Source organism: Uloborus diversus, chromosome 6 (assembly GCF_026930045.1).
Source record: "Uloborus diversus isolate 005 chromosome 6, Udiv.v.3.1, whole genome shotgun sequence".
Taxonomy (NCBI): domain Eukaryota; kingdom Metazoa; phylum Arthropoda; class Arachnida; order Araneae; family Uloboridae; genus Uloborus; species Uloborus diversus.
Window position 1 is genome coordinate 105,931,217 of NC_072736.1, and position 24,254 is coordinate 105,955,470.

Below are 24,254 nucleotides of genomic sequence, written 5' to 3' on the forward strand. Positions count from 1 at the left end.
ACATTAATGTCTTTCTTAAGATAAGGAGACCAAAACTGAACAGCATACTCCAAATGGGGTCTTACCAAACTTCTATATAAGGGCAGAAGAACTTTAGATTTATTTTAAATAGATCTAATGATAAACCCAAGCATCTTATTGGCTTTGTTGCTAGCAATGCTGCACTGTTGGCTAAACTTTAAATCCTGACTTATTAGGACCCCCAGATCAGTAACTTTGTCTGCCTGACTAATGACTGAACCTTGCAAATAATAACTTGTACACTTATTTCCATGCCCTAAATGTAGCACTTGACATTTCCCAACATTAACAGCCATACCCCATTTATCAGCCCACTCCGTAATATGATCTAGATCCTCTTGCAGCTGATTTGCTTGTTCTTCATTTTCTACATTCCCAATGACTTTGACATCATCAGCAAAACAATTCATGTTCCCAGAAATATTTTTATAAATATCGTTCATAAAAATAATGAACAAAACAGGCCCTAACACTGACCCTTGAGGAACCCCGCTTAAAACCTCACTCCAATTAGAATAATTTCCCCTTACAACTACCCTTTGTTTCCTTCCAGTCAGCCAGTTTTTTTCCCAAATGAAAGTTTTTCCTCCTATTCCTATATCAGCTAATTTGCTAAGTAGAGCAACATGCAGTACCTTATCGAAAGCTTTTTGAAAATCAAAAATATTGGAGCTGGAGTTACCGCGGCGGCTGGCACCAGACTTGCCCTCCAATGGATCCTCGTTGATCACATTCGAATTAACTCAACATTTTCTTGGTAGCTTGAAATTTTAAATTTACACTTAACCTATTTTAAAGTTCTATCCCTAACTTTTGGGAATCAATGAAAAAGTACCACAAACATTTGCTTTTTATAGCAAAAAAAGAAAAAATCCAGTAAACCCGAAAATATCTCTCCTGTTTAATAACCAACCCCCCCCTCCTTTCCCCCAAAAGGAAATTATTCCATAATTCCAATATGCACACTTCTCTCTAATTTTTTTCCATCCCATGTTTGGACTGCACTAAATCAGAACTTTTTTTTTCTACCAGAAGAAATGAAGTAAACAATAATTTAAAATGAAAAGAAATAATAATTAAAAAAACTTGCCAAATTATGTACAAACAATCATCTTAGAGATTTATTAGATTCAATTTGTCTAGACCCCTTTTGATGCAGTGCAATGGCGCCAATTTCTTTCTTTTTGTTCATGCTTTTTATGGAGCAAAAAAAAAAAAAAAAAAAAAAAAATAAACATACAGAGCTACGTTAGCAAGAAAATTTGAACGACAATCATGAAATAAAATTCGCTTATCAAATATTTCGACTTAACAAAATTTGGCTTATCAAAAACAAATAACATGAATTCTCCATTCAGTTAGACAGGAATAAATATTCACTTCTGCTTGTCGAAGTTTTCGGCCCATTGAAGTTCGACTTACCGAAGTTTCACTCTATGTCTTATTCTCCACATCTGCTCAGAAATTATAGCTTACTTTTATATTTACAGATACTATTTAGCAAACCTTTTGCTAAGTTTAATGTGTTTTTTCCCTCATAAATATTGAATGTTTAATTTTTCTTTTTAATCTTCAAAAACTAATGGATGTTACTTATTGCTATTTTTAATAAAACTGTTTTATGAATTAAGATTAATTTATATGTTATGTTATACTTCAATATGTTATACTAAACTTTATGAATTTTATTCTAAACACAAATAAAAATAAGTTCTCAGCGAACTAGCTGATACAGAAATAGGAGGGAAAATTTTACTTTGGGTTAGAAATTGACTGACTGGAAGGTAACGAAGAGTAGTTGTAAGTGGAAATCATTTTAAATCTGTTGACTAGTTTGCAGTATGGTTTCAGGAAAGGTAAATCATTGGCTACCAATTTATTGCATTACTATGACAAGGTTACCTTGGCTTTAGATCACAAAAAGTGTGTGGATGTTGTTTACATTGATTTTCAAAAAGCTTTCCATATGGTACCGCATGTTGCTTATATTTCTTTATTGGAAAGGGTTCAAAGAAGGGCTACTAGACTAGTATTTATACTGTCTCTTGTTCCACCGTGTTGCTTTTCTCGGATGACTTTTCATCTAGAAACTCACACTTCTTTGCATTGAAAAAGGTGTTCCTTGTAACATTGAAACATGTGTCTGAAGTAATTTGAATTTTTTGTGCTTCAAAATGTTGGATAATTGATTATTTTAATGTTCGTTAGTCAGTGGATTTTCAGATTTAGATGACGATAGCAGACTTAAAAGGCTTAATATCTATAGCCTGAAGCAAAGTAGAGTCAGAGGGGACATGATTCAGTTTTTTAAATTTATCAAAATGAAAGATGTTGATGGGTTAAATTTTTGCATGCAAAGCAGGACTAGGGGTCATTGTTCTAAGCTATTCAAATCTCAGGCTAACCTGGAAATTAGGAAAAATTACTACTTCAGTAGAATATCGTGCGCACTTGGAACAGCTTATCAGCAGAGGCAGTAATGAGCAAGGAGGTGGATAGCTTTAAGAGGAGCATTGATCTTCATTGGGGATTAATATGACAAATGTGACAAATTATTGTGGGATTAATGGGACAAATGTGACAACCAGCAACAAGCCTGTTGCTGGTTGTCACATTTGTATTTATAATTTAGATACAATAATGGATCGTATTAATTTATATTAATCACCAAAATTGTAGTAGAATTTGTTTGTAATTCTGTCTTATGTGTCCCTTGAGACGGACCCAGGTATCTCAGCATGGGGCCTGCATGCAGGGGCGTTCCGAAAGGAGGTTACTGTGAGGCCCTAACATATTTCCTTATTTGGTAAATTTTGTCCAGTGGTTCAGCAAATATGAAGACAACTTTGCAAAAATAAAATTTTTAAATTTTTAAATAATGCTGCTTTATGTCTCTTCTCATTAGATTCAGTGATCTATGTGTGCATCTTTATGTTTTAACTTTTAGCAAAATTTTTGAATTTCATTCGGCAAATTGAAAATTCCCCCCCCCCCCCCCGCCCAAAAACTTAAGTTTGAGCATACCTGCACACGTGTCCAGTTCACAAGTTTTTGTTAAAAGAATTTATAAAGTAATTTAATGAATTAAATTTTTTGAAAAATTATTGGATGATGAGAAATATTTAATGGAATTTATGATGGAAAATCTAACTGCTTATTTAATTTTTTGACAGGAGGCATTGAATATATTTAAATTTTATGTGTCTTCTGGCCTGCAAGATTTATCTTAATTTTAGATTCGGCCCTCAAGTGCAAAACGGTTGGGCACCACTTTTCTAGGAGGTTTAGTCAAGGCAATCCTTACACATATTACGTATATAACCACCATTCTGAGTTTGCTATTTGTGTTAAAACCAAGGGTTTTAGAAGGGGGGGGGGGGGATGGTTTGACCCTTGACCTAATTTCACTGCATGCTTGCTTTAATCTAAACACTGGAATGGCATTTAAGGAAACAAACTGAAATTTTCAGTGAAATTCATCAAGTAGTTTTTAAGTATGAAGAAAAACATAGAAGAAATCTTATTATTTTGATTTATATATACATTTCCTTAATGTTTTTTCATTCTGAACTCTTATAAACGTCAAAATTTTCTTTTTTCAGAAACCATGAAGGCTCTAATTTTAGTGGGTGGCTATGGTACTAGGTTAAGGCCTTTAACCTTAAGTAGACCAAAACCTTTAGTCGAATTCTGTAACAAACCAATGATGATGCACCAAGTGGAAGCTCTTGTCGAAGTAATGTAACTTAAATTTCAAAATGTTGAATTAATTTATTTGTATCTTGAATCTCTTGAACATGTTCTGTTTTGGTTTAAAACACTTTGTTAGTCTCAGTTCATGATTGTTCTTTGGCTGTAATATGATGAATTTTTTGTGCTTTTATGTTTGGCTAAACAGATCAGCAGAGGCGTATTAGGATGTGAAGCGGCCCGAGCTTTTGAAACTGGCCGCCCTCTAGGGTTGTTTAGTTGCAGAGTTGAAAAAAAATCACGTTATTTTTTTTTAAAAGTACATAAACCAGATTTTTTTTAAAAATTTAAATCAGCCTTTCTTTTATTTAAATTATTTTTGAAATCTGGTCAAAATCAAATTTGAAATGTACCTACTAATAATCAACTTTAAATTAATAAAATTATAATTGCTAATTCTAAGAAATAATAGTTGTCGTCTTGGAGTTCTTCATTATACTTCATTTTTACTTTTATTAATTATTAATATTTTAATTTAATTATTTTTTTTTATACACCTGACACTATTCATAAGAATGTCAAACTTTAACAGTAACAGAAGTTTCAGAAATTTTAGTAAAGTAGCTAAAGTAGTTAGTAGCTAAATCTACTGTAATAATAATAATGTACTGTTATACAGTTAGCAAATTACTATTTAAAATTGATTTCAAATGCGAAAGAGACAATTATATGTGCAGTTAGTATGTAAATATAAAATTGGTTGCTAGCAAATCTCATCTTTCACTACATGATAGTAAATCAATACTTTTCTAACAAATTAAGAACTATTTTTTGCAATTTGAAACAGTTTTTGAAATAAATAATCTTAGCATATTTGTTTCAAAAATAATTTTAAAAATTTCAAAAACAGATTAAAATGAAAAAAAACAAAAAAAAAAAAAAACGTTTTTTGGACCTTATTTACAGTTTGCAATTTAAAATAATGTAAAATAAATAATAATAATAATAAAACAATCTTTTCCAGTCCAACAAATGCAGCGATTGCACTTAGTGGTGTAACGTCGATGTTTTCGTAACATCAATGTGTCTGTCGAAACATCGATGTTTTTACCATTGATTTTTTTTCGATGTTGATGTTTTATATTTAAACCTAAAATACCCTTAAAAATGTGAATATGTTTACAGTTATGATGAAAACATCATTAATTACTTATTGCGACATCCGTCACATTGGAAGGAGTTTTCTCTTTGTTTTCTAGATAAGTAGACTAATATTGCATGTTATTACCTTAAAAATGTTTTACCAATTTTTCTAATTGATTTGAAATAATTATTGAGTAACTTACATTCAGTGTACATATTATTCAGGTGGAAATTTAAAAGATGTTATGTAAATATTCCAGTTAATTTGTATTGATGTGTCAGTACTTTAAATGTATTTATCCCTTTGCATTACTTAACTTGGAACCGCAAAAATTAATTATCATTAATATTATAAGCTTATCCTTGACAGTTCAAAAATCATTTCAATTGATAAAGTAATTACTGTGAATTTACTTCTAGCATTAAAATTTTTTTTGGAGTCTATTAAACAGGGACATACATTAAAAAGTTTGATGTTTGAAAACATCGATGCTTTTGTATCTAATTTGCAAACTCACTTGCATGCATATTTTTTCTTTTTTTGGTATTACTTTTATAGTTGAATATTTGGTCTTTTGTTGAGGACTGAACAGAAATGCTAAAAACATAAGCAGCTTTCCATAAGCTTTTTCTTTAAGTTTGGAGATTTATGCCATTTATTTTTAGTTGAAAAATCTTACCTATGTCAGATTCTATAATTTATCACTACTAAACAGCACCAAATCACTATAAATAGAACAAGTATTGTTTGTTGGCTGCAGGTTTGGTGGGCTGAAAGCTTGGTACAAAATTTCTGTTAGGTACCCTTTGCATTACTAGCAACACAGCCATCTCGTATGTAATGACAAATATTTTTTATTAGTAGTTTACAAAATAAAGGACATAAAAATTTTATTTGGGAGAAAAAACTCATTAGAAGAAAAAAAAAAACGTTTACATTAAAATAAAAAACATACATATAAAAGCTTTATTATCTTATTTCAGTTCACACACACACACACACATAAAAATATAGTGTAACAATTATATTAATTCTTCTTTTTTGAAACTGTGTCTGAATAATTTATTTTAAAAAAATCAAAAATTTTTGATAAATTTTGAATGTTGATGCAAATGACTTTTTTTATCGATTTAAATTATGATTAAAATTGCTGATCTTAATCCCCAAACTGTACCAAGTTATAAGAAATAATACGTTACATTACATTTTTTCTAATTTTTAAACTTTGTTCAAGTTTATATCTGCACCCTATCACTAAAACAAAGAAAAAAAAGGGGGGTGAGATTTGTTTTATGTTAGGAAATAGCGTGGCAGCTCCTATGGTCTCATGACCAAAAAAATATTAAAATTTTTTAAAACTTATTTTGATATGGGAATTTGCCGCCCCCCAAATCCTGTCGCCCTGGACTATAGCCCAGTAAGCCCATATGTAAATATGGCACTGCTAAGAGAGGAGAGATCCTGCTAAAGAACTTACTGCTTGGGGGGATTTAGACACTTACATCGTCAGTGCTGTATCAACGTTTGCATTTGTTATCAAAATGAGGAATTTCAATAATCCCAATCTATTACTGACATGAGAGCAATTTCCCTTATGGTTAAAGGTAACAGCAAATTTTAGGTAGGATGCATTTCTGTTACAAAGTTATAATTATATCCTGTAGTTTTCGTTTGTATGAAATTCAAATATGATCACTGAAGGATAAAATTAATTGTTTTACAATGTTGTGCAAAAAAGAAAACCCTACAAAACTGTCTTTTTGATGAGAAAAATTTTCTACTTCAGTAAATTTTCCTCCTCACATCGCTTGACAAAGTATGGATAATCCTTGTTTTACTACTTTTGATAACTGACTCCAATTTTTTTTTTATCTGTGCAATTGCATTATGCATTTTACTCTTACATAATTGTTCAACCCTCAGTTTGATGTCTATCTACTTTTCATTTCAGGCTGGTGTTGATCATGTTATATTAGCTGTTAGTTATAGGGCTGAAATGTTGGAAGAAGAAATTAAAAAAGAGGAAGAAAAGGTATACAATGTGATTTTTTTCACCATTGCAGTGCTCTTTGTTTTCTCAATCAGTGTATGATTTTCCATATTATTAAGCAGTCAATTCTCCATTTATTCAATTCCAGCAATAAACATTAAGTATTAATAATATGTCACAACAGTTGATTGACGCTCATACTATTTTAAAATTTGTTCCCACTATTCTTTAACTTGCTATTGTACTTTAAGCATGACATGACACCCGAAGTCCACCGCAACTACCCTTTGCAACGGTTCATCTGTTTTAGATATCTGGGAGTCCCCCCACCTCACAAGTGGAATTTCAGGGACTGTTAAGAACAGACCCTAAGCATTTAATTAAGCATCCTTGCCAGTCCACCTTTACCACCATGCTCAACAAGAGAAATCTCGCCCATTTATTAAATTTTAAAATAATTCATTGTTACAATCTTTTGATAAGCACTTGAAATTTTTTGCATCATGCAGTATGCTTACAATAAGAAAAACATTACTGTTATATCAAGAACATTATATGAGAAAAAGAGTAACAAGATTAACCCCTTGAGGACCAGCGCACGGAAAACGAAGCGCAGCCACGGGTCCAAACGTTCCGAAATGGAACGCCGCCATCGGTCTGAGCGTTTACAGCAGTTAAGCCTAACTTTACAAAAATATTCATATAAAATCAGCATCTCAAAATATTGGCTTCACATTTTTAAGTTGTGTACTGATTACTAGTTATTAATATAAAGAATATGACATAATTAGATGGGAGTGAAATAAGTAGAATACTAAAATTTTATGTGCACAAAATTAAATGATATGTGCACAAAAACAAAGTTAGACATCGTGAGTGTGGAATCAAAGAAAAAGAAATGTCGAAATAATAATCTGTACGTAATGCAGTTTTAATTAAAAGAACTAAGGTCAACAAATTTAAACTAGTTAAATTCCCACGTGCCAAATCTCAAAACTGCTTCGTAATGCATTCGAAAACATTCCCCTTCACTCACTTCGCTAACCATTTTTATTGCAGTTTTCCAGTTTCCAAATGAAAAAGAACAAATAAAGAAGAACAAAATCAGAAAAGATTCAAAAATAATCATAAAACTTCAGTGCCTCTTTAAATCATTCGTGTACTTTCATTGAGCGGGGGAATCCTAATAGTCTGGAACACAAATACGCAAAAATATTTTTAACCTTTCTCCCCTTCCCCATAATTTATACAGCTAGATGTATATCTCTTTCAATTAGTCATAACAAAAAAAGAAGAATCAAAGATATAAACAAGAGCTACTGAGACCTTAAGAAGCATATGCACAGAGCAGTGATTTACTGTCTGTTTACATTAATAAATCTATCCTATTGAGAGGCCCAAATAAGAAACTGACGCCTATACATGAAGGTCAAATACCATGTGACTCGAATATGATGAAAGTTATAGCCATTTAGCGCCATCTATTATCCTTTAAATATTCAATTAAATCGTTCTATTTCGAGAAAACGTATATGTGACGTTGGGACGTCAGTGCGGATCAGAGCGCGTAGCAGGGAAGTGATGCTGGGCTGATAAGAGAGGAATCGCTGCGTCGCGTCGGTGGGATGCTGGATGCGAACGGGTTAATGAAAAGTAATATAATGGAAATAAAATATAATAAAACTAATTGTTTTTCCTAAGACACACACAAACTCTCCAAAAGGGAGTAAAATATTGTGCTGATAAATGTAATTTAAAGACGAAATTTATTTATTTTTCTCCCCCCCATTTAAAAAAAATTCCCCGAATTAGATATTCCTCTTTTGATAATAAAATAAAAAATAGGTTCATTAAGGAACAGGAATGTGGATGAGATAGAGCTGCCAGAAGATTTTGGCTTGGAGGCTGTGAGGACTTTTCCCTTAAGTTAAATTTGGATGTGATAGGGCGTTTGTATATAAGCAGTGCTGTACTTTAAGCAGTGGTGCCCATCCCCCTATCAAACGCGACAGGGCACCCACTTAAAAATTGAAAAATACTCCCCCTCCCCATCCTGCCAAGATCGAAGCCCTCTCAAAATGAAGTCAAAAACCCTCTAGAATCATCCTCCCTGAGGATTCCAGTGGCACTGTCTGCACCATGAATCCCCCGCTAGTGGATAGTCCTGCTTTAAGGAAATAACATTATCCTTAAGCAATAATTTTGTACTTGAAAGTCTAATTGTTATGCTCAGAAAGAAACAAAACCATTACCAAGTTTTAGGTCAAGTCAGATTTCATTTTTATATTTTCCAATAAAGAAATACACAACAATGAAAGAACAGTTAGCTTGTGTGTCAAAGTAAATTCTATCAGAAAATTTGATTCTCACCATCTCTATGCAAAAATGTTGAATTCGATAGTTTCTATTAAGCTGTTTTGAACCAAAGAACTTGGGGCACTCACAATTGACTACATTTGTGCAATGAAATTGCCTTTTGTACCAAAAACGAGCTGAGGATGAAATAAAGATAGAAGTCTGACATTGTACATCAGCCTTGTGTACAACCATCATTGTAACATCAGTAATATGCAGGATAGAGCAACAGCTCAATGCCTCCTATAATGTTTTAATGTTATGAGTTTAAGTATTCTAGAGAGTACTTTTACAGGCCTTGCATCAATCTTGAAGTGGAAAAACTTATTAACACGTGTAAAATTTGCCAGCAACACCAACGTAACAAGAAAATTACATTAATGTTGAGAGAAACTCGTTGATCAAGAAGTTCTTGAAAGGTCGTGGCAAAAAGTGGGATTTGACTTTTTTCATTTGCAAGGTCAACAATACATTTTATTGATTGATTGTTAAGCACTTTTATCATACTTGGCCTGTTTGTCATGGAGTAATGTGAGGTTTGGTTTTGCTTATATTTCAGCAACTAGATCACTTAGAGACTTCTGGATTTCACTAAATGATTTGCTTATCTTAAGGTACAACTTAACGGTGAAAAATTAAAATTCTGAAATAAAACTAATATTTTGGTTAGGATGAAAATAGCAAATTTCATGCAATTTTCCCATAAAATGTTTAAATATAAAACCCATTGTTACAAATTTTGTTGCCTTGCAACAGTAATGTTAAAAGCAATCATAATGAAAATTGTGAATCAAGGCTTCTCGGAAGCAAAAATGAAATTAGGAAGCATAAATCTTAGAGAGAAACAAGGATTAAATTTTAGTGCAAAGACACGTATATAGTTTTTTTCCCTTTAAGTATCGAGCATTTATATGCAGGGCCGATCCTAGCAGGTGTGCAGAGTGTGCACCGCACAAGGGCGGCCGAAGCAAGGGGCGGCCGCAGGCTGCATCATGTAGTTCTTATAATTCGAAAATTCCTCAAGAATTTCTCACAAGATCTCTTATAATAAGTCGAATAAATCTGCTAAATTTTAAATGTTCAATTATCAAATTAAGTGTCGATTTCCCGACAGCATATAGCATAGTTTAAGAAAAATAGAATGTTTAGGACCAATGTGTTAGTTCAGTGTCCATTAATATACTCTTTGCACACATGCTTCATTTGGTTGCAAAATTTGTGACAGAACCGGTAATCAGGCATGGATACAGGGGAGAGAAAATGAGGAAAATGGCCTCCTCCTGAAGCATGAAAGGGTGCCTTCTAAAAGGAGCACCGAGGGCGGCCACTAATGTTTACCTCCCAAGCGTTTATAGACCTAAACAATGAAGACATTTTTTATTTATATAAAAAAGCTATACTGATTAGATACTCTCATCATAAGCATTTCAAACAATAAAATCTGTGTTCAATAATCGTGGATGCGTGGGAAGAAAGTAAAAAATTGCGACTCATTTGAGAGTCAAACATATATGAATGACAAACTAAAATTTTGTAATTTTCCCCCTTTACGGCAATTTTTTCTGATTAAAATCCCAAATGAACTGCCCGGTTTCAGATCAGGTAGGAGGACAGGGCTCTTGCCCCAGGTAGTAAGTTTAAACGAAGATCCAAAATGATGCCATGACCTCCTTGACAAGACTAAAGAAGGTTTAAAATTGCGTTTCTAAGACTTTAATTTCTGAACATTTCACTGGTTGAACCACCGACCTTAAGCACCCAATTAAGTCTCTGATTCACCTCTTCCACCTTAACTTAATCAAACATAACCTAAAAATGTTGGCTCCGAAATCTAAAATGTGTTTTTAGAGGATAGCTTTTCCTAATGTCATCAAAAATTGCTTAATGACATTTTTCGGATTTCTTTTTCGAAATTTTTGCGATGGACTTTTTGCAATTACTACCAAAGACGGTCTCAGTTAGCGTCTTTAGAGAAGCCTCTAATCCCGCCCCCTCTCACTCAATTTATTAAAAAACAAACTAAAATTGCGTTTTTCAGACATTAGTTTCAAGAACTTTCGGGGAAGGATCCCGGATCCCGCTTTTCTCCAAACTATTCTTTCAGAACTAATTTCCAAACTAATTTTCTCCAACTATATCTCCAAATTTCGTTTTTAGACGGTTCCGTGGAGCCACAGAACCCTTCCTGCCTAAAGTAGCCTGAAATTGTCTTCAGTTTCTAAAAACAGTTCGTGAGGGCACACTGAACCCCCGCCCGCTCTTAGTCCCATCGTTATCAAACAATGCATAAAATACGTTTTTGGGACTTCAATTTCTAAAAAATTCCGGAGGAGAACTGCTTGGCTTATTTAACTTTTTGCCGCTCTAGTGCATACCCATCAATCGTCGAGGTAAGGTGGACAAAAGGTGTATACAGTAAAACCTGTAAAGTTGACCACCCTTGTAAGTTGACCACCTGTCAAAGTTGACCGCTATTTTCAGGCACAGAATTAGATCTTATCATATAATTCAACCTCTGTAAGTTGACCACCTGCTAAAGTAGACCACTAAAGTAGTGCACCGCAAGTGGTCAACTTACACACAGGTTTCACTGTAGTTGTATTTTTCAGATATTAATATCGAAAAATATCCGTAAGATCCGCCGATGCTTCCCAGTATCGTTAATGTCACCAAAAATAGTATAAAATTGCTCTTTTAGAAACATCCGTTTATAGTCTCAAAACCCTTCCTTCTAAAAAATAGCCTATAATATATTTTAGTTCTGAAAAATATTTCGGTTCGGAATATTTCCACGTTTCCCCTATCGTTTTCAAACATAGCCAAAAATGGGTTTTTGAAAAAAAATAGTGCCGAGAAATTACCGGAGGAAAGCCGCCAGATCCCCTACCATCACCAAAACAGCATAAATTTGCGTTTTGAACTTCAATTTCGAAAACCTTCAATGGGAGACGATTGAATCTCCCTCCCTCTAGCAACGTCAACAAAGGTAACCCAAAATTGCGTGCTTAAAACTTCAGTTTTGGAAAATTTTCGTAAAGAGCGTCGATCCTTCCTACGCTACGGTCACAAAAAAAGGCTTCAGACTGATTTCAATTTGGAAAGAAGTTTAGGAAAGAACATCAACATTACTATCTCCTGAAGTCTCGAAAAAGTTCCTAAAAATTGCGATATTTGACGTCAATTTCGAAAATTTCTCCATGCACCTTGAGTATACCGGACTCTTTTGTCCTTGCAACCAAACACAACCAAAGATTAACTAAAACTATTTTTCATACGCCAATTTCGATAATTTTCTCGAAGTAATCCCCCCTTCCCTGATCCCCCCCCCCCCGTCTTTCCTCTGATGTCACCGAAGACAGACTATAAAATGCGTTTTTAAGATTAGTAAATTTTGGTATCTATTACTTTCTTCAAAGATATAAATTGTACCTAAGGAGTTTCTTATTATAAAACATTTCTTCCTTTTTATAAGTTCATCATTCTTCCGTTCTTTTTTTTTTAATTAGAACTTGGTGTAGAAATTTGAAGAAAGATTTATATGGACGTTAAAGATGAGTCAAAATATGCAAATTACTCTTGAGGGGCGGCACATTAAGTCTTTGCACAAGGGCGGCCGACACCCTAGGATCGGCCCTGTTTATATGAAAAAATAAGGTGAAGTTTCATGACAGTAAAATTATTCTATTTTTGAAATACATTTACACTAAAAAGAATAAAATAACAGAATTTTTTAAAAAAATACTAAGCACTTTTCATAATGTACTCAAAAGGACAAAATAACCTTTCTGTGTCAGAGAGGACAATTGAAGCATTCCTGTTGTTTTCAAAAATTTCAAGAAAATGACACCACAAATGAAGAAAAATGTGATTCTAGTCATTTCAAACCAAACTTTCCCTTTAAGAAAAATATGCATGTTTGAACATTCAAATTTATGATTGAAAGCTATAGGTAATGATAAGAGAGAAATTTTCTTCATGACTTGAGCCGCACTTTTCTTCGTTTGTGGTGTCATTTTCTTGGAATTTTCGAAAACTACAGGAATGCTTAAATTGTCCTTTCTGACCCAGAAAGTTATTTTGTTCTTTTGAGAGTTATAAAAAGTGCTTAGTATCTTTTAAAAAGTTCTGTTATTTTTCCAAGTATGTTGAAGTCAATCAGTGAAACATAACAGTGCACAAAATGTAACTGCTCTCTTCTAATCTATTTTCCCCTGACATGGCATTCTAGAAGTGCTTTTGAGCAATTGAGGGAAGACCGCCATCAACTCTAAGTGTATAAATTTTCTTTTGGCATGAAATGGAGTATAAACCATTAGGTCATTATACTTTCTTTGAACTAATGGGCAAGAGAAATCAAACCATAACAAAATCTGTGTTAAAAGCAGCACAAGGTGGAAAAGACATACATGGTCTTGTTAGACTACAGAACCCAACCCACCTTCTCATCTTCCTTCTCTCCACGAATTTCCCTGTATGAATTTCTAAAGATTCGTTTTTGTCACCACTAAACATAATTCTAGAAAATGTTGGTTATCGGTTAACATATTGTCACACCATTACTTGTCATTAGTGCCGGCATCAGTTCATGGGGAACTTTCAGACGGTACCTATTTAGGGACCTGTATTTGCCAAGCATAAAATCTTTTTAGACATTCTTCATAAACTTCTTCCTCACCAGATAAAATGTGTCAATGTGCACCTTAATACTAGATGTGTAAAACTTAAATTCTGAAGCCAGCTAGATTTTTGATAGTAAGATTAAACTTACGAAACTGCAACATAAATAAAGCAAAAGTTCTTTTTTTCTTTTGTGTATCTCATTCTTAGGAATGGGGGGTGTTGGAGGGACGTTACATAGCATTTGATACGGGATATACAATCACTCTTGGGGGTAGGGACATAGGTGGATTTACGGGGGTGCCAGGGGATGCGCCGCACCCCCCACCATTTTTGGTCAGATTTTCAAAAAAAAAGAAAAAATTATCAGGAGAAAATTTGAATTTCTCCTCAGGAATTTTGTAAAACAACTTATATAGCTACAATGCAAGTAAATTTACTTGAAAGCAAACCCAAAAATGCAATAATATGCAGTTTATTATGTGACCCGGTCACTACACACATCGCCAGTGCGAGAGAAATTATGCTACATATTAAGAAGAATTTTTATCTATTTAAAAAGAAAGACAATAAATAATTATATGCATCAACTTAACACATTTCTTAAATGATTTATTATTCAGTGCTGTATTATAGAATTACTGTATGTATATTCTGTAATTGGGTATTTATTGGAAAATCATTACAATTTCTTTTTATTTGAAACCATAGCTACAAAAGTCAAAAAATGTGACTATTGTAATAATACACTTACTCATAAACGATATAAACTGTTTAAAGTCAAGTCCTTACACATCATTCCAGTAAACAGTGCTATAAAATTGCTCTGAAATCAACTAAAAACCAGCATTTTTACTGTAAATTTTCAAATATTTCCAAAAGAATGCCCCCCTTCCCCAGACCCCCTGTTTGTACTGGGAATACCCCCCCCAAGGCTGCCACTTAGTTCCCTTACTAATAGTAGTTGCTTTAGTAGCCGATGAAAAATAGTTACCATATGCAGAAAACAGTTTTTAAAATAGTCTCCCACCTATTAAAAAATATCATTTATATCATATTAATGCAATGAAACTTCAATAAATAGACACCACTCACAGCAATGGGATAGACCTATATGTGGAGCAAATTTTTCCTTAACAACCCTTGAAAAAGAAATCTTTAAAAAACATATTCCAAACTTAAGCAAAACTCTTTTGAATAAACACTAGAGAAATCAGTATTGACACATTTTGGTATAATTTCTCATTGTCTGACTGTTAATTAAATGCAACAGTAAAAAAGGACTGTATAAAAAGAGCTAGAAGCACCGCAATCGTGATATTTTCGATCAAGAGAAAATTAGCTATCGTTTTCAAAAAAATAATGCATAATACGGATACAAGAAATTAAAAACCAAAAAACAAATAAAAAAGAAGTAGTAGTGGAAACAAAATTTTTACAGACATCGCGTTTGCAAAATCTAGCCCTTTACAAAAATTGCACTCGGAGAAACGATACCTTTGAAAAAATCACGATGGGGTAAAAACGAAACATTTTAAACAAAAATACGAACATGATATTTCTGGTGGTGAATGTTTATTACATTTCATTTTCCCTCACTTTAAAACAATTTTTTTCAAAAATTAAACGCTGTAAAACTCCTCCCCTCCCTCCCCCAGGCGGTAAACTTATAAGCGAGTTTTAATTTTTTCCAACATATTTTTTTCTCCTAGGAGGAAAAAGAAAGTTACATTCACTAAAATAGCCACCGTTTTTTACAATTGTTTGCAAAATAGTAGTTCATGCCCATATTTTGACTAGGATAGTCACCCTAATAGCCATTGCCGCCATTGGCAGCATTGTATGAACCCCCCCCCCACCCCTTCAATATTGTTGCACCCCCAGAATTCACAGCCTAAATCCGCCTATGGGTAGGGAGGAACCCTTATCCATTCAAATGTCTTTTGTGCAAGATTAAACTAACAGTACTAAGAGGTGAATATTGCACTGGCAGCACCAATGGCGGTGATTCGGGGGGGGGGGGGGGGGGTGCAACCGCCCCCACTTTTTATGGTTCATTTATTTATTTCATATTTCAATTTGGAAACCAAAACTAAAAATTATTTTTAAAAAAACAGAAATGTCAATATTTTCAGATTATAGTTATTTGTTTTACTTTGTATATCTATTTGCAAAACATTATTTAGCACAAGCAATAACTTTTAGTTTATGTATATTCATTGTTTAGATATTAGTAAATCAGTTGTTTTACTTAAACAAGCCATACTTGCTTATTGAAATTATTACCAAGTGTTTGTGATACTTTGGAGTAAATAATGTAAGTCTAATTCATGTCCAAGTGTTTCTTTGGAGAAAGTTATTGTGTATACATAGTTCATCAAAATCCTTAGGAAAGCATGAGTTAAGCTGTTAGATTTGCGTCAATTGCCATTAACATGCCTTAAACCAGCGTTAGCAAAGTTTTGTACTTTTTTTTTCTCTTTTTTTAAAAATTTTCTTGCTGTCCCTAAAAATTCTGTGGTTAAGTTGTCGTTTTTTTTTGTCCCCCCCCCCACTTTTCAGTCCCAATCACTGCCTCTGGGCAGTACTAGTAGTACTGTGTGGTGTGCATCCCTTGTGCTGAAGAATTGAGTAACATATTTCAAGTGCTTGGTTCTAAATGAGTTCTACATTCACTTAGAAATGAGCAATACATAAAATTTTGTTTTGAATAGAGATATGAGTGTTGCAGTTAAATTGTACATTTTCAAAATGATTACAGAGTTTCAATTAATTTCAAATCCTTTTCATAGTTTTTTTATATCGTTGTACTGTTTGAAATGTTCATTGTATAGAATGATAAAAGTTACTTACAGAAAAAAATTATTATTATTTTACCAGCTAGGAATCAAAATAAGTATATCTCAAGAAGATGAACCTTTAGGGACAGCTGGACCTCTTGCATTAGCAAGGAAAATTCTAGAAGGCCCAGAGCCATTTTTTGTTTTGAACAGTGATATCATTTGTGACTTCCCTTTTAAGGAGATGGTATTGTTTCACAAACATCATGGGAGAGAGGGAACGATTGTTGTAAGTATTGACTCTTTTTTTTATGTATTAATTTGCAATTTGACTGTTGAAATTTTTGAACTTTGTTTCTTCGGCTCATCAAAAAAGTCAAATAAATGCATAAAAAATAATAAATAAAATTCATAAAAATAAATAAAATTTAAATAAATAACTAAAATAAAACAAAATAAACATATGGATATATATAAAAAAAATAATTACTAAACAATTATTCACTTTGATTTTGATTGAATTTTGTTCTCAGGTCGAATATAAGTTGAGTGATAAACTGGAGAGTGAACTGGAGAATTACTTATTTTTAAGCAAAATTAGCTTTTTTATTTGACAAATGAACCTATACTTTTTGGCCCATAAGTATTTCTTATGTATTCCTTGCATCAGAGGAGTAGTGTTGGAAAGGGGGGGAGGGGGCCACGAGGGGGCATGTGCCCCCCTAACTTGCTGGACACGTAACCTTTGTCTGCAGTACTTTTAAGAAATTAGCACAAATATCAAGAAGAATAGCTTTTTTTTCTAATTTGTATGGCCTTGAAAATGCATTTAGACGATTTTTGCTAATGTTAGGGTGGAAAAGCGGTCTGGGGCGTTTCCCGGCCGTTTTTCTAGATTGAAACTTGAAAAAACACAATTGTTATATTTTAAGGGCTTTGGGGGTTCTCCCCCGAAAGTTTTTCCAAATTGTAGTTCAAAAACAGGTTTGGATGATCTTAAAAGATGTTTAGGAGAGAAAAGATCCGGGGTCCACTCCCAGAAATTTTTTGAAAATAAACAATCTAAATTATGCAATAGTGGGCCATTTTTGATATCGTCATGAGGACCGACAAGTTTTTAAAATTTGAAATCAAGAAACAAATTTATTCGACTTTCAATAATGCTAGGGGGAGTTTTCAGAAGCTTAACCCCTGTAATCAATCAAAATTCAAGCCCTTAAACGAAATTTAAGGCTATGTTATCTGATGTTGGCACTAGGGGGGAGGGGCAGAGTTAAAAATTTTCGAAGTTAGTTGTTACGGTTTTAGATCATCTTTGGTAATGTTAGTGTGAGAAGAGGTTTGAGGCCTGTATTTGCCAATTTTCCGATATTAAAATTCCAGAAACGCAATTTTAGATGACTGGCTGACCCACGTGAAGCATTTGCACTCAAAGGAAGAATTTTCTTATTTCAATGCAACCACAAGATGCTATAGACTAAACCAATGCGTAGTAAAGCAGCAAAATAAATTGAAAATTATGCTTTTACTTTGTTAAAATATTTTAAAAGTTAAACTGCGAATGACAGTGTTATAATCAATGTTTTGTTTTCTGGCTTTAACATCAACAGAACTGCTGCTTAGAAGTCTGCTATAAGTATAATTTTGCATATCAATAGAAACTTGGATAAGAATTCTGCTGAAGTAAAAAAACCCATTAAAAAGATATTTTTCAACCAAGATTTGAACCCAAGTTCTTCTCCTCAGTAGCTGCTTTATCCGACCGAGCCAATGTGTCTTCGCTCTCGGCTGTGAAGTAATGTGCAATAAAAATAGGGGAAAAAAAGGACAATATTTGGATTGTGGATTAATTTCTCGTCATTAGCAGACACGATAAGCTTTAAAATGAGTAATAAATCATAAAATTTGATAAAGGAATAATTAAGATCTCGTGTAGTGAGAGAAAAACAGGCTAGAGGAATCATATATAAGATGCTCAATGATATTATCAGGGTTTATTCGGGGACTCCTTCCAGAAATATTATCAGAATCTAAGCCTTAAATGCAAAATTTTATATAGTCCTTCGTAATATTGGAGGTAGGAAATGTTCGGGGACCTTCGGAATTTACTCAGAAGTCCTAAAAATGGAATTTTAGACTATGTTTAAGGATGGGGGAGGGCTGTTTTTCGAGAGTTTGGGCAGGGGTGCAATCCTAGATGCTTCTTGAAATCGAAATCCTTACGCAATTCTAGACCATCTTTGATGGCGATAGGAGAAGACGTGGGGTTCGGAGACTTTTTCAAAGTCAAAGTTTCAAAATTGCTCTTCTACTCTAGGTTTGATAGCATGAGTCAGTGGCGTAGCGAGAAAAAATCCTTGGGGGGGGGGGGGGGTAATTTTTTCTGAAATCTAAAGTAAAACTATGCCCTCGAGTTTATATACACACGCACACACACAAACACACACACACACACACACACATATATATATATATATATATATATATATATATATATATATATATATATATATATGGGTAGTTCTCAAAAGGTGGGAGCAAACACAGACTTCAACTTTGAAGCTTCAACACCAAATAACTTTCATTTTAATTAACTCTAAAATTTTTGAGGTAAATTATAATGCTGTATAGAGACAAGAATTGACATAAATTATGGAAAAAAAGCTCTTTAAATGCCCTTAAAAAATATTTTCTTTGCTAAATGGCACAATTTTGGACATACCAAAACGTTAACTGAGCAAATGTACCATTAAAAAAATTTTTTTTTAAATTATTTCCATACGTTTCAAAAAAAAATTAAAGGCATGAATCTTACACGGAATAATTTTTTGTTAATGTTTTATACAAATAAAAAAAGTAAAGACAGATTATTTACTTTGTAAACGATTTTAGAAAAAAGTAAGTTTGAAATTTGATGCATGTCCAAAAGTTACGATCTTTACAATGCTATTATTTGAGAACTAAGTATATGATGTTTTCGTTTTAAAGGTATTTATCGATCCTCAGAATCAGTTTTTAATTGTTTAAAAGTGTTTTCATAAGCTTTTATGCAGTATTTTAGAAGAAAAATAATTTTTCTTAAACATACATGTGAGATGTCCAAATGGCGTTACGATCTTGACGCTGATAATTCTGTCCGTTTATTTATAATTTTTTTATAATCCACTGTCTTCTAACATCAATAAAAAAGATTATTATGATGTTATCTTCCTTAATCCATAGGTATTTTGCATAATTAATACGTTACACATTGAACAATACATAAATTACAATAGAAACATGGCTGTTTATGATCGAACGAAAGCCATTTTGCGCGAAAATCGCCAAGCAAACCTCCGTTGGCGACAACACAGTATACGATAAGCTAAAGGTTACCAGAGGGGGATTCCAGTTTGACAAATGTAGTTAATCGTCAGCTGCACCAGTTTTGGCAACTTTATCACCTGCACTAGCAAAAATTTTTTTCCCGCCGCTTTTATTATTTTAGAATTTTTTTTCTCTTCTTTATTTTGGAAACATAATTTAACGATCTCCAAATAGAAATACGAATTTCTTTTTTCAATAATTTTTTTTAGACATCGTTTTAATTCTTATGACATTAGAAAATATATTCATTATTAAAACTGATGTCACTTTTTACATTCTTTCTTAAAGCATATCTTGTTTATTTTTCCTTTAAAAATATATATGTCGTATTTATTTGTCTCTATTTTTATTCTTTATTTGTCCCAAAAAATCAAACTACAAGTTTGTATAATTATTTCCATGAAGCTTTTTTCTACTTTTCATCAACTTCTTCAAAACTCCTTCTCTTTTTGGCCTTCTCTTTTTGGCCACTAGAGGGCGCCTGTGATGCAGGGAGTGTTATTGCTGCTAATTTGATAAGTGTTTTCTTACTATAATTTTTCATTATTACTGTCTAGTTTTAGGTTTTTTACTTCACTTTATCATGTAATTTAGTTTTATTGTGTTTTGGGGGCTCATTTTTGCTGTTATTGTATTCTTGAAGTGTTTTTGCATTTTTTGGAGCTAAGCCTAACATGTGGTGATCTCCTGGTTTTTGATCTTGTGTGCTTTATTGGGTGTAGCAACTCTGTTTATTTACTGCTGTTTTTAGTATTTATTCTGTGTTTTTTTGCATTTTTATCTTTCTGTTTTGCCTTTTGGAACATATTCACTGAGTAGAAATGGGTGTTATATGCATTATGAAAGAGGTAAAGAGTGGGAAGGGGGACAGGTGGATCTCTTGTGATTTATGTCATATGTTCTGCCTGTATAAGGGGGAAAATGAGTGTTTTTGAGGAGGATTATATTTGCACTAAATGTGCTGAACTCTCAGACTAAGATGCTAGTTTTGGAAGCCCAGTTAGCATTAGGGTGTAGGCCAGTTGCAGAGGTATAAATGTTCCAGAGATTCAGGGGGAAGTTTCAAATGAGGAGTTAGATTGGGAAACTAAGGGTGTAATTTTGGGGGACTCTATGGTAAGGGAGGTGGGTAACACAGTTGGGAGAGTAAAGCGTAAGGTGGCTAGGTGTTGTTTACCAGGGGCTCGGGTAAAAGACGTTAATATGGTTGCTGAAAAGAAGGGAGTATTGAATAAGGAGGACATGGTTACTTTGTGGGTGGGAACAAATGATGTAGGCCACAGTAAAAATGAGGAGTTTTCTAGGGAATGGGAATCCCTGTTGGATAAAGCAACCAGCTTTTCGACGAATGTCCAAGTGGTTGGTTTGCTTCCCAGGTATGGAGTGCATAGGAGCTGGCTAAATCAACGTGCGAGGTGTATGAACTTGCTACTGAAGTCAATTTGCGAAAAGCGCAGTATCAGGTTCATTGATGTATGGAGTCATTGTAAACGGGATTGGATTGCTAGGGATGGCCTGCATCTGAGCTCTACAGGGGTCAAAATGGTTAGTGGATTAATTTTAAGGGCTTCGGAGTCAAAAAACTAAGTTGGAATGGGGGGGGGGGGCATGGTTCAAGCATCAGGTATCGAGAGAATGAAATTTTTTTGGGTATTGCTAGAAATGGAAATAAAGTGACGAACAAGAGTAGTAATGTTAACAATTGTAATTTAGGAAATTTCAGGGTGTTAAATAAAAGCAACTTAGGCATGCTTAAAGTTTTCTATACCAATGCTCGCAGTATTAGGAACAAGATGGATGAATTGAAAAGCATAGTTATGGATGAGAAGTTGGATGTTATTGGAATTACAGAGACATGGGCTACCGAATCTGATGCAGAGTTATTACATATTGCTGGGTATAATTTGTTCAGACAGGATAGAGTAGGTAAAAGAGGTGGTGGGGTTTTATTTTATGTTAGAGACAATTTTATTTGCAATGAATTGGTCATAAATGATAAGCCTACTGATATTGATATGGTTTGGCTGGAGTTGATGAGCAGTAAGGGCAAAAAGCTACGCTGTGGAAACATTTATAGGCCACCTAATTCAAACCAGGGACAAGATGAACAGATGTACCGTATTATTAGTGACATGTCCAGTAAGGGATCCGTTATCATAATGGGGGATTTCAATTTTCCGGGTATTGATTGGAATAATTTTTATCCTGGTAATGGCAAAGAAGAGGAATTTTTAAAAGTAATTGGTGACTGTTTCTTAGATCAAGCTGTAACTCAGGGAACTCGAGAGGAGGCGATTTTAGATCTAGTTTTTTGTGACATAGCCCTACTAGCAAAATTTCTTGCATCAATCTTGACAGATCTTGATATTATACTGACGGCGTCAATATTGACGTGTTTCATACTGCATAAAGATTGCATAAGGATTAAAAAGCAATATTACAATAACAACACGTATGCAACATTGCATTCATCTTAAAATATCAATATTGATATTACCTTACAATAGCAACATTGCATACATGTTGACGCCGTCAAGATGTATTGATTTCATGCTGTCGCCGTCAAGGTAATTAGTACACAATAGAACAGGTGGACCTTCGTTGATACTTGCGCATGCGCGCAGTTCTTTCTACCCAGCGTCCCTCGCATGCTGACCTACGATTCAGTCGGTTCAGAGGAGCTGCACGTGGCGTTGGCGTTACGTTCTTTAGGCTTCGTTAAGTAGGTTGCTTAGTTATTAGTGTGGAATAGTATTGTTTTAGGAATAACTTATGAATGACTGATAACTGCATTTGTTTATTAATATAGTACTAAACAAGTCATATCGCAGACGATGTGCGATCAATGTTAGAAATGGCCGAAAATAACTTTTTTCGTCCCTAGACTTTGAAACAAAGGACATGAAGCCCAGAATTTCGTATTATCACTTCAATCTCATGAGTAAGATTAATTTTATTCAATGTTTATTTATGTTATTCTTTAAGATAAATTCATGTGTTTTGTCCATAGGATATTTTCAATGCTGACATCCATTTGGAAATGTACTTTATTGTATTTATTTACTTATTTATTATTTTGCTTTCTTTACTCTTAAATGTGTTATAAAAACTTCCTCAATTATTCCTAACTAGGCATTTTATGTCTTTATAATACAATTAGAAGCATGAATTTAAAAAATAAACAGTAATAACAATAATTACGCAAAACGAAGAAACTTTCATTTATTAAATTAAATTGCGGTGCTATTAATACCTTTATATGAATTTTCGATCAGATGTCAGCTTTAAGGAAATATTCTTCGGCTAGAAAATTATCTTGAAGAATAACAGAAATAATTAAAGAATGAAATTTAATTCTCGAGTTAAAGTGAAAATAATACAAATAAATAAATACATAAAACACCTTGCAAACGTGCTGATTTCATACTGTCATGTCAATGTATCCTGACATTTTCCTGTCATATCAATACGTATGCAATATTACAAAAGCAAGATCATCTTGCCTAGACCTTGATTTCATGCTGTCATGACAACATCTTGATATTATCCTGTCATATCAATACGTATGCAAGATTACAAAAGCAAGATCATCTTGCCTAGACCTTGATTTCATGCTGTCATGACAACATCTTGATATTATCCTGTCATATCAATACGTATGCAATATTACAAAAGCAGCCTACCTTGATATTTTCCTGATATTATGCTGCATACACCTTGTCAGTCAATATTGTGGCAGCCTGCTGACAGCATAAATGGAGTAACATAACAACATTGAGGCAGCATTAATGCAAGATGATTTTTCTTGCATGTCAACCTTTATGCAATACTGAGGCAAGATATTTTGCTTACTGGGAGGTAGTTTTGTTCAGGGGTTGAGTGTAGGGGAGCATATTGGAGATAGTGATCATAACAGCATTAGGTTCCGGGTTAAATTTGAAGTGTGCAAAGATGATAATTTTAGGTTTGTGCCCAATTTCAGAAACACTGATTTTGTTGCACTTAGGCAGAGCTTGAAAGAGGTTTTTTCGTCAGGGTTGGAAAATAGTGACGTAGATCAGCAGTGGACGGAATTTAAGGATAAACTTGCTAAAACCGTTGGGGACTATGTTCCATTTAGGAGAAAAGGTGTTAGTACCAAAATTTGGCCCATGTGGTTCTCCAGGGAGACTAAAGAAGCTCTTAATTATAAGCAAGCCACTTTTCGTAAGTTTAAAGAAACTGGTCAGAGTGCGGAGAGGCTCCAGTATGGTAAGGCAAGGCAAAATTTTAAGTATTTGGTACGGATTCA

General features: G+C 33.6%; 1 protein-coding gene across 1 annotated transcript in view; it reads left to right on the plus strand.

Annotated features, from left to right (window-relative positions):
* Window positions 1–24,254, plus strand: part of LOC129224584 (mannose-1-phosphate guanyltransferase beta-like) — a 46,772-nt gene that overhangs the window by 3,842 nt on the left and 18,676 nt on the right. The window contains exons 2-4 of the mRNA XM_054859066.1: window positions 3,624–3,757; window positions 6,807–6,887; window positions 16,698–16,886. Of these exons, the coding sequence (XP_054715041.1) occupies window positions 3,629–3,757; window positions 6,807–6,887; window positions 16,698–16,886 (399 nt within the window). The 5' untranslated portion in view covers window positions 3,624–3,628. The remainder of the gene's footprint in view (window positions 1–3,623; window positions 3,758–6,806; window positions 6,888–16,697; window positions 16,887–24,254) is intronic.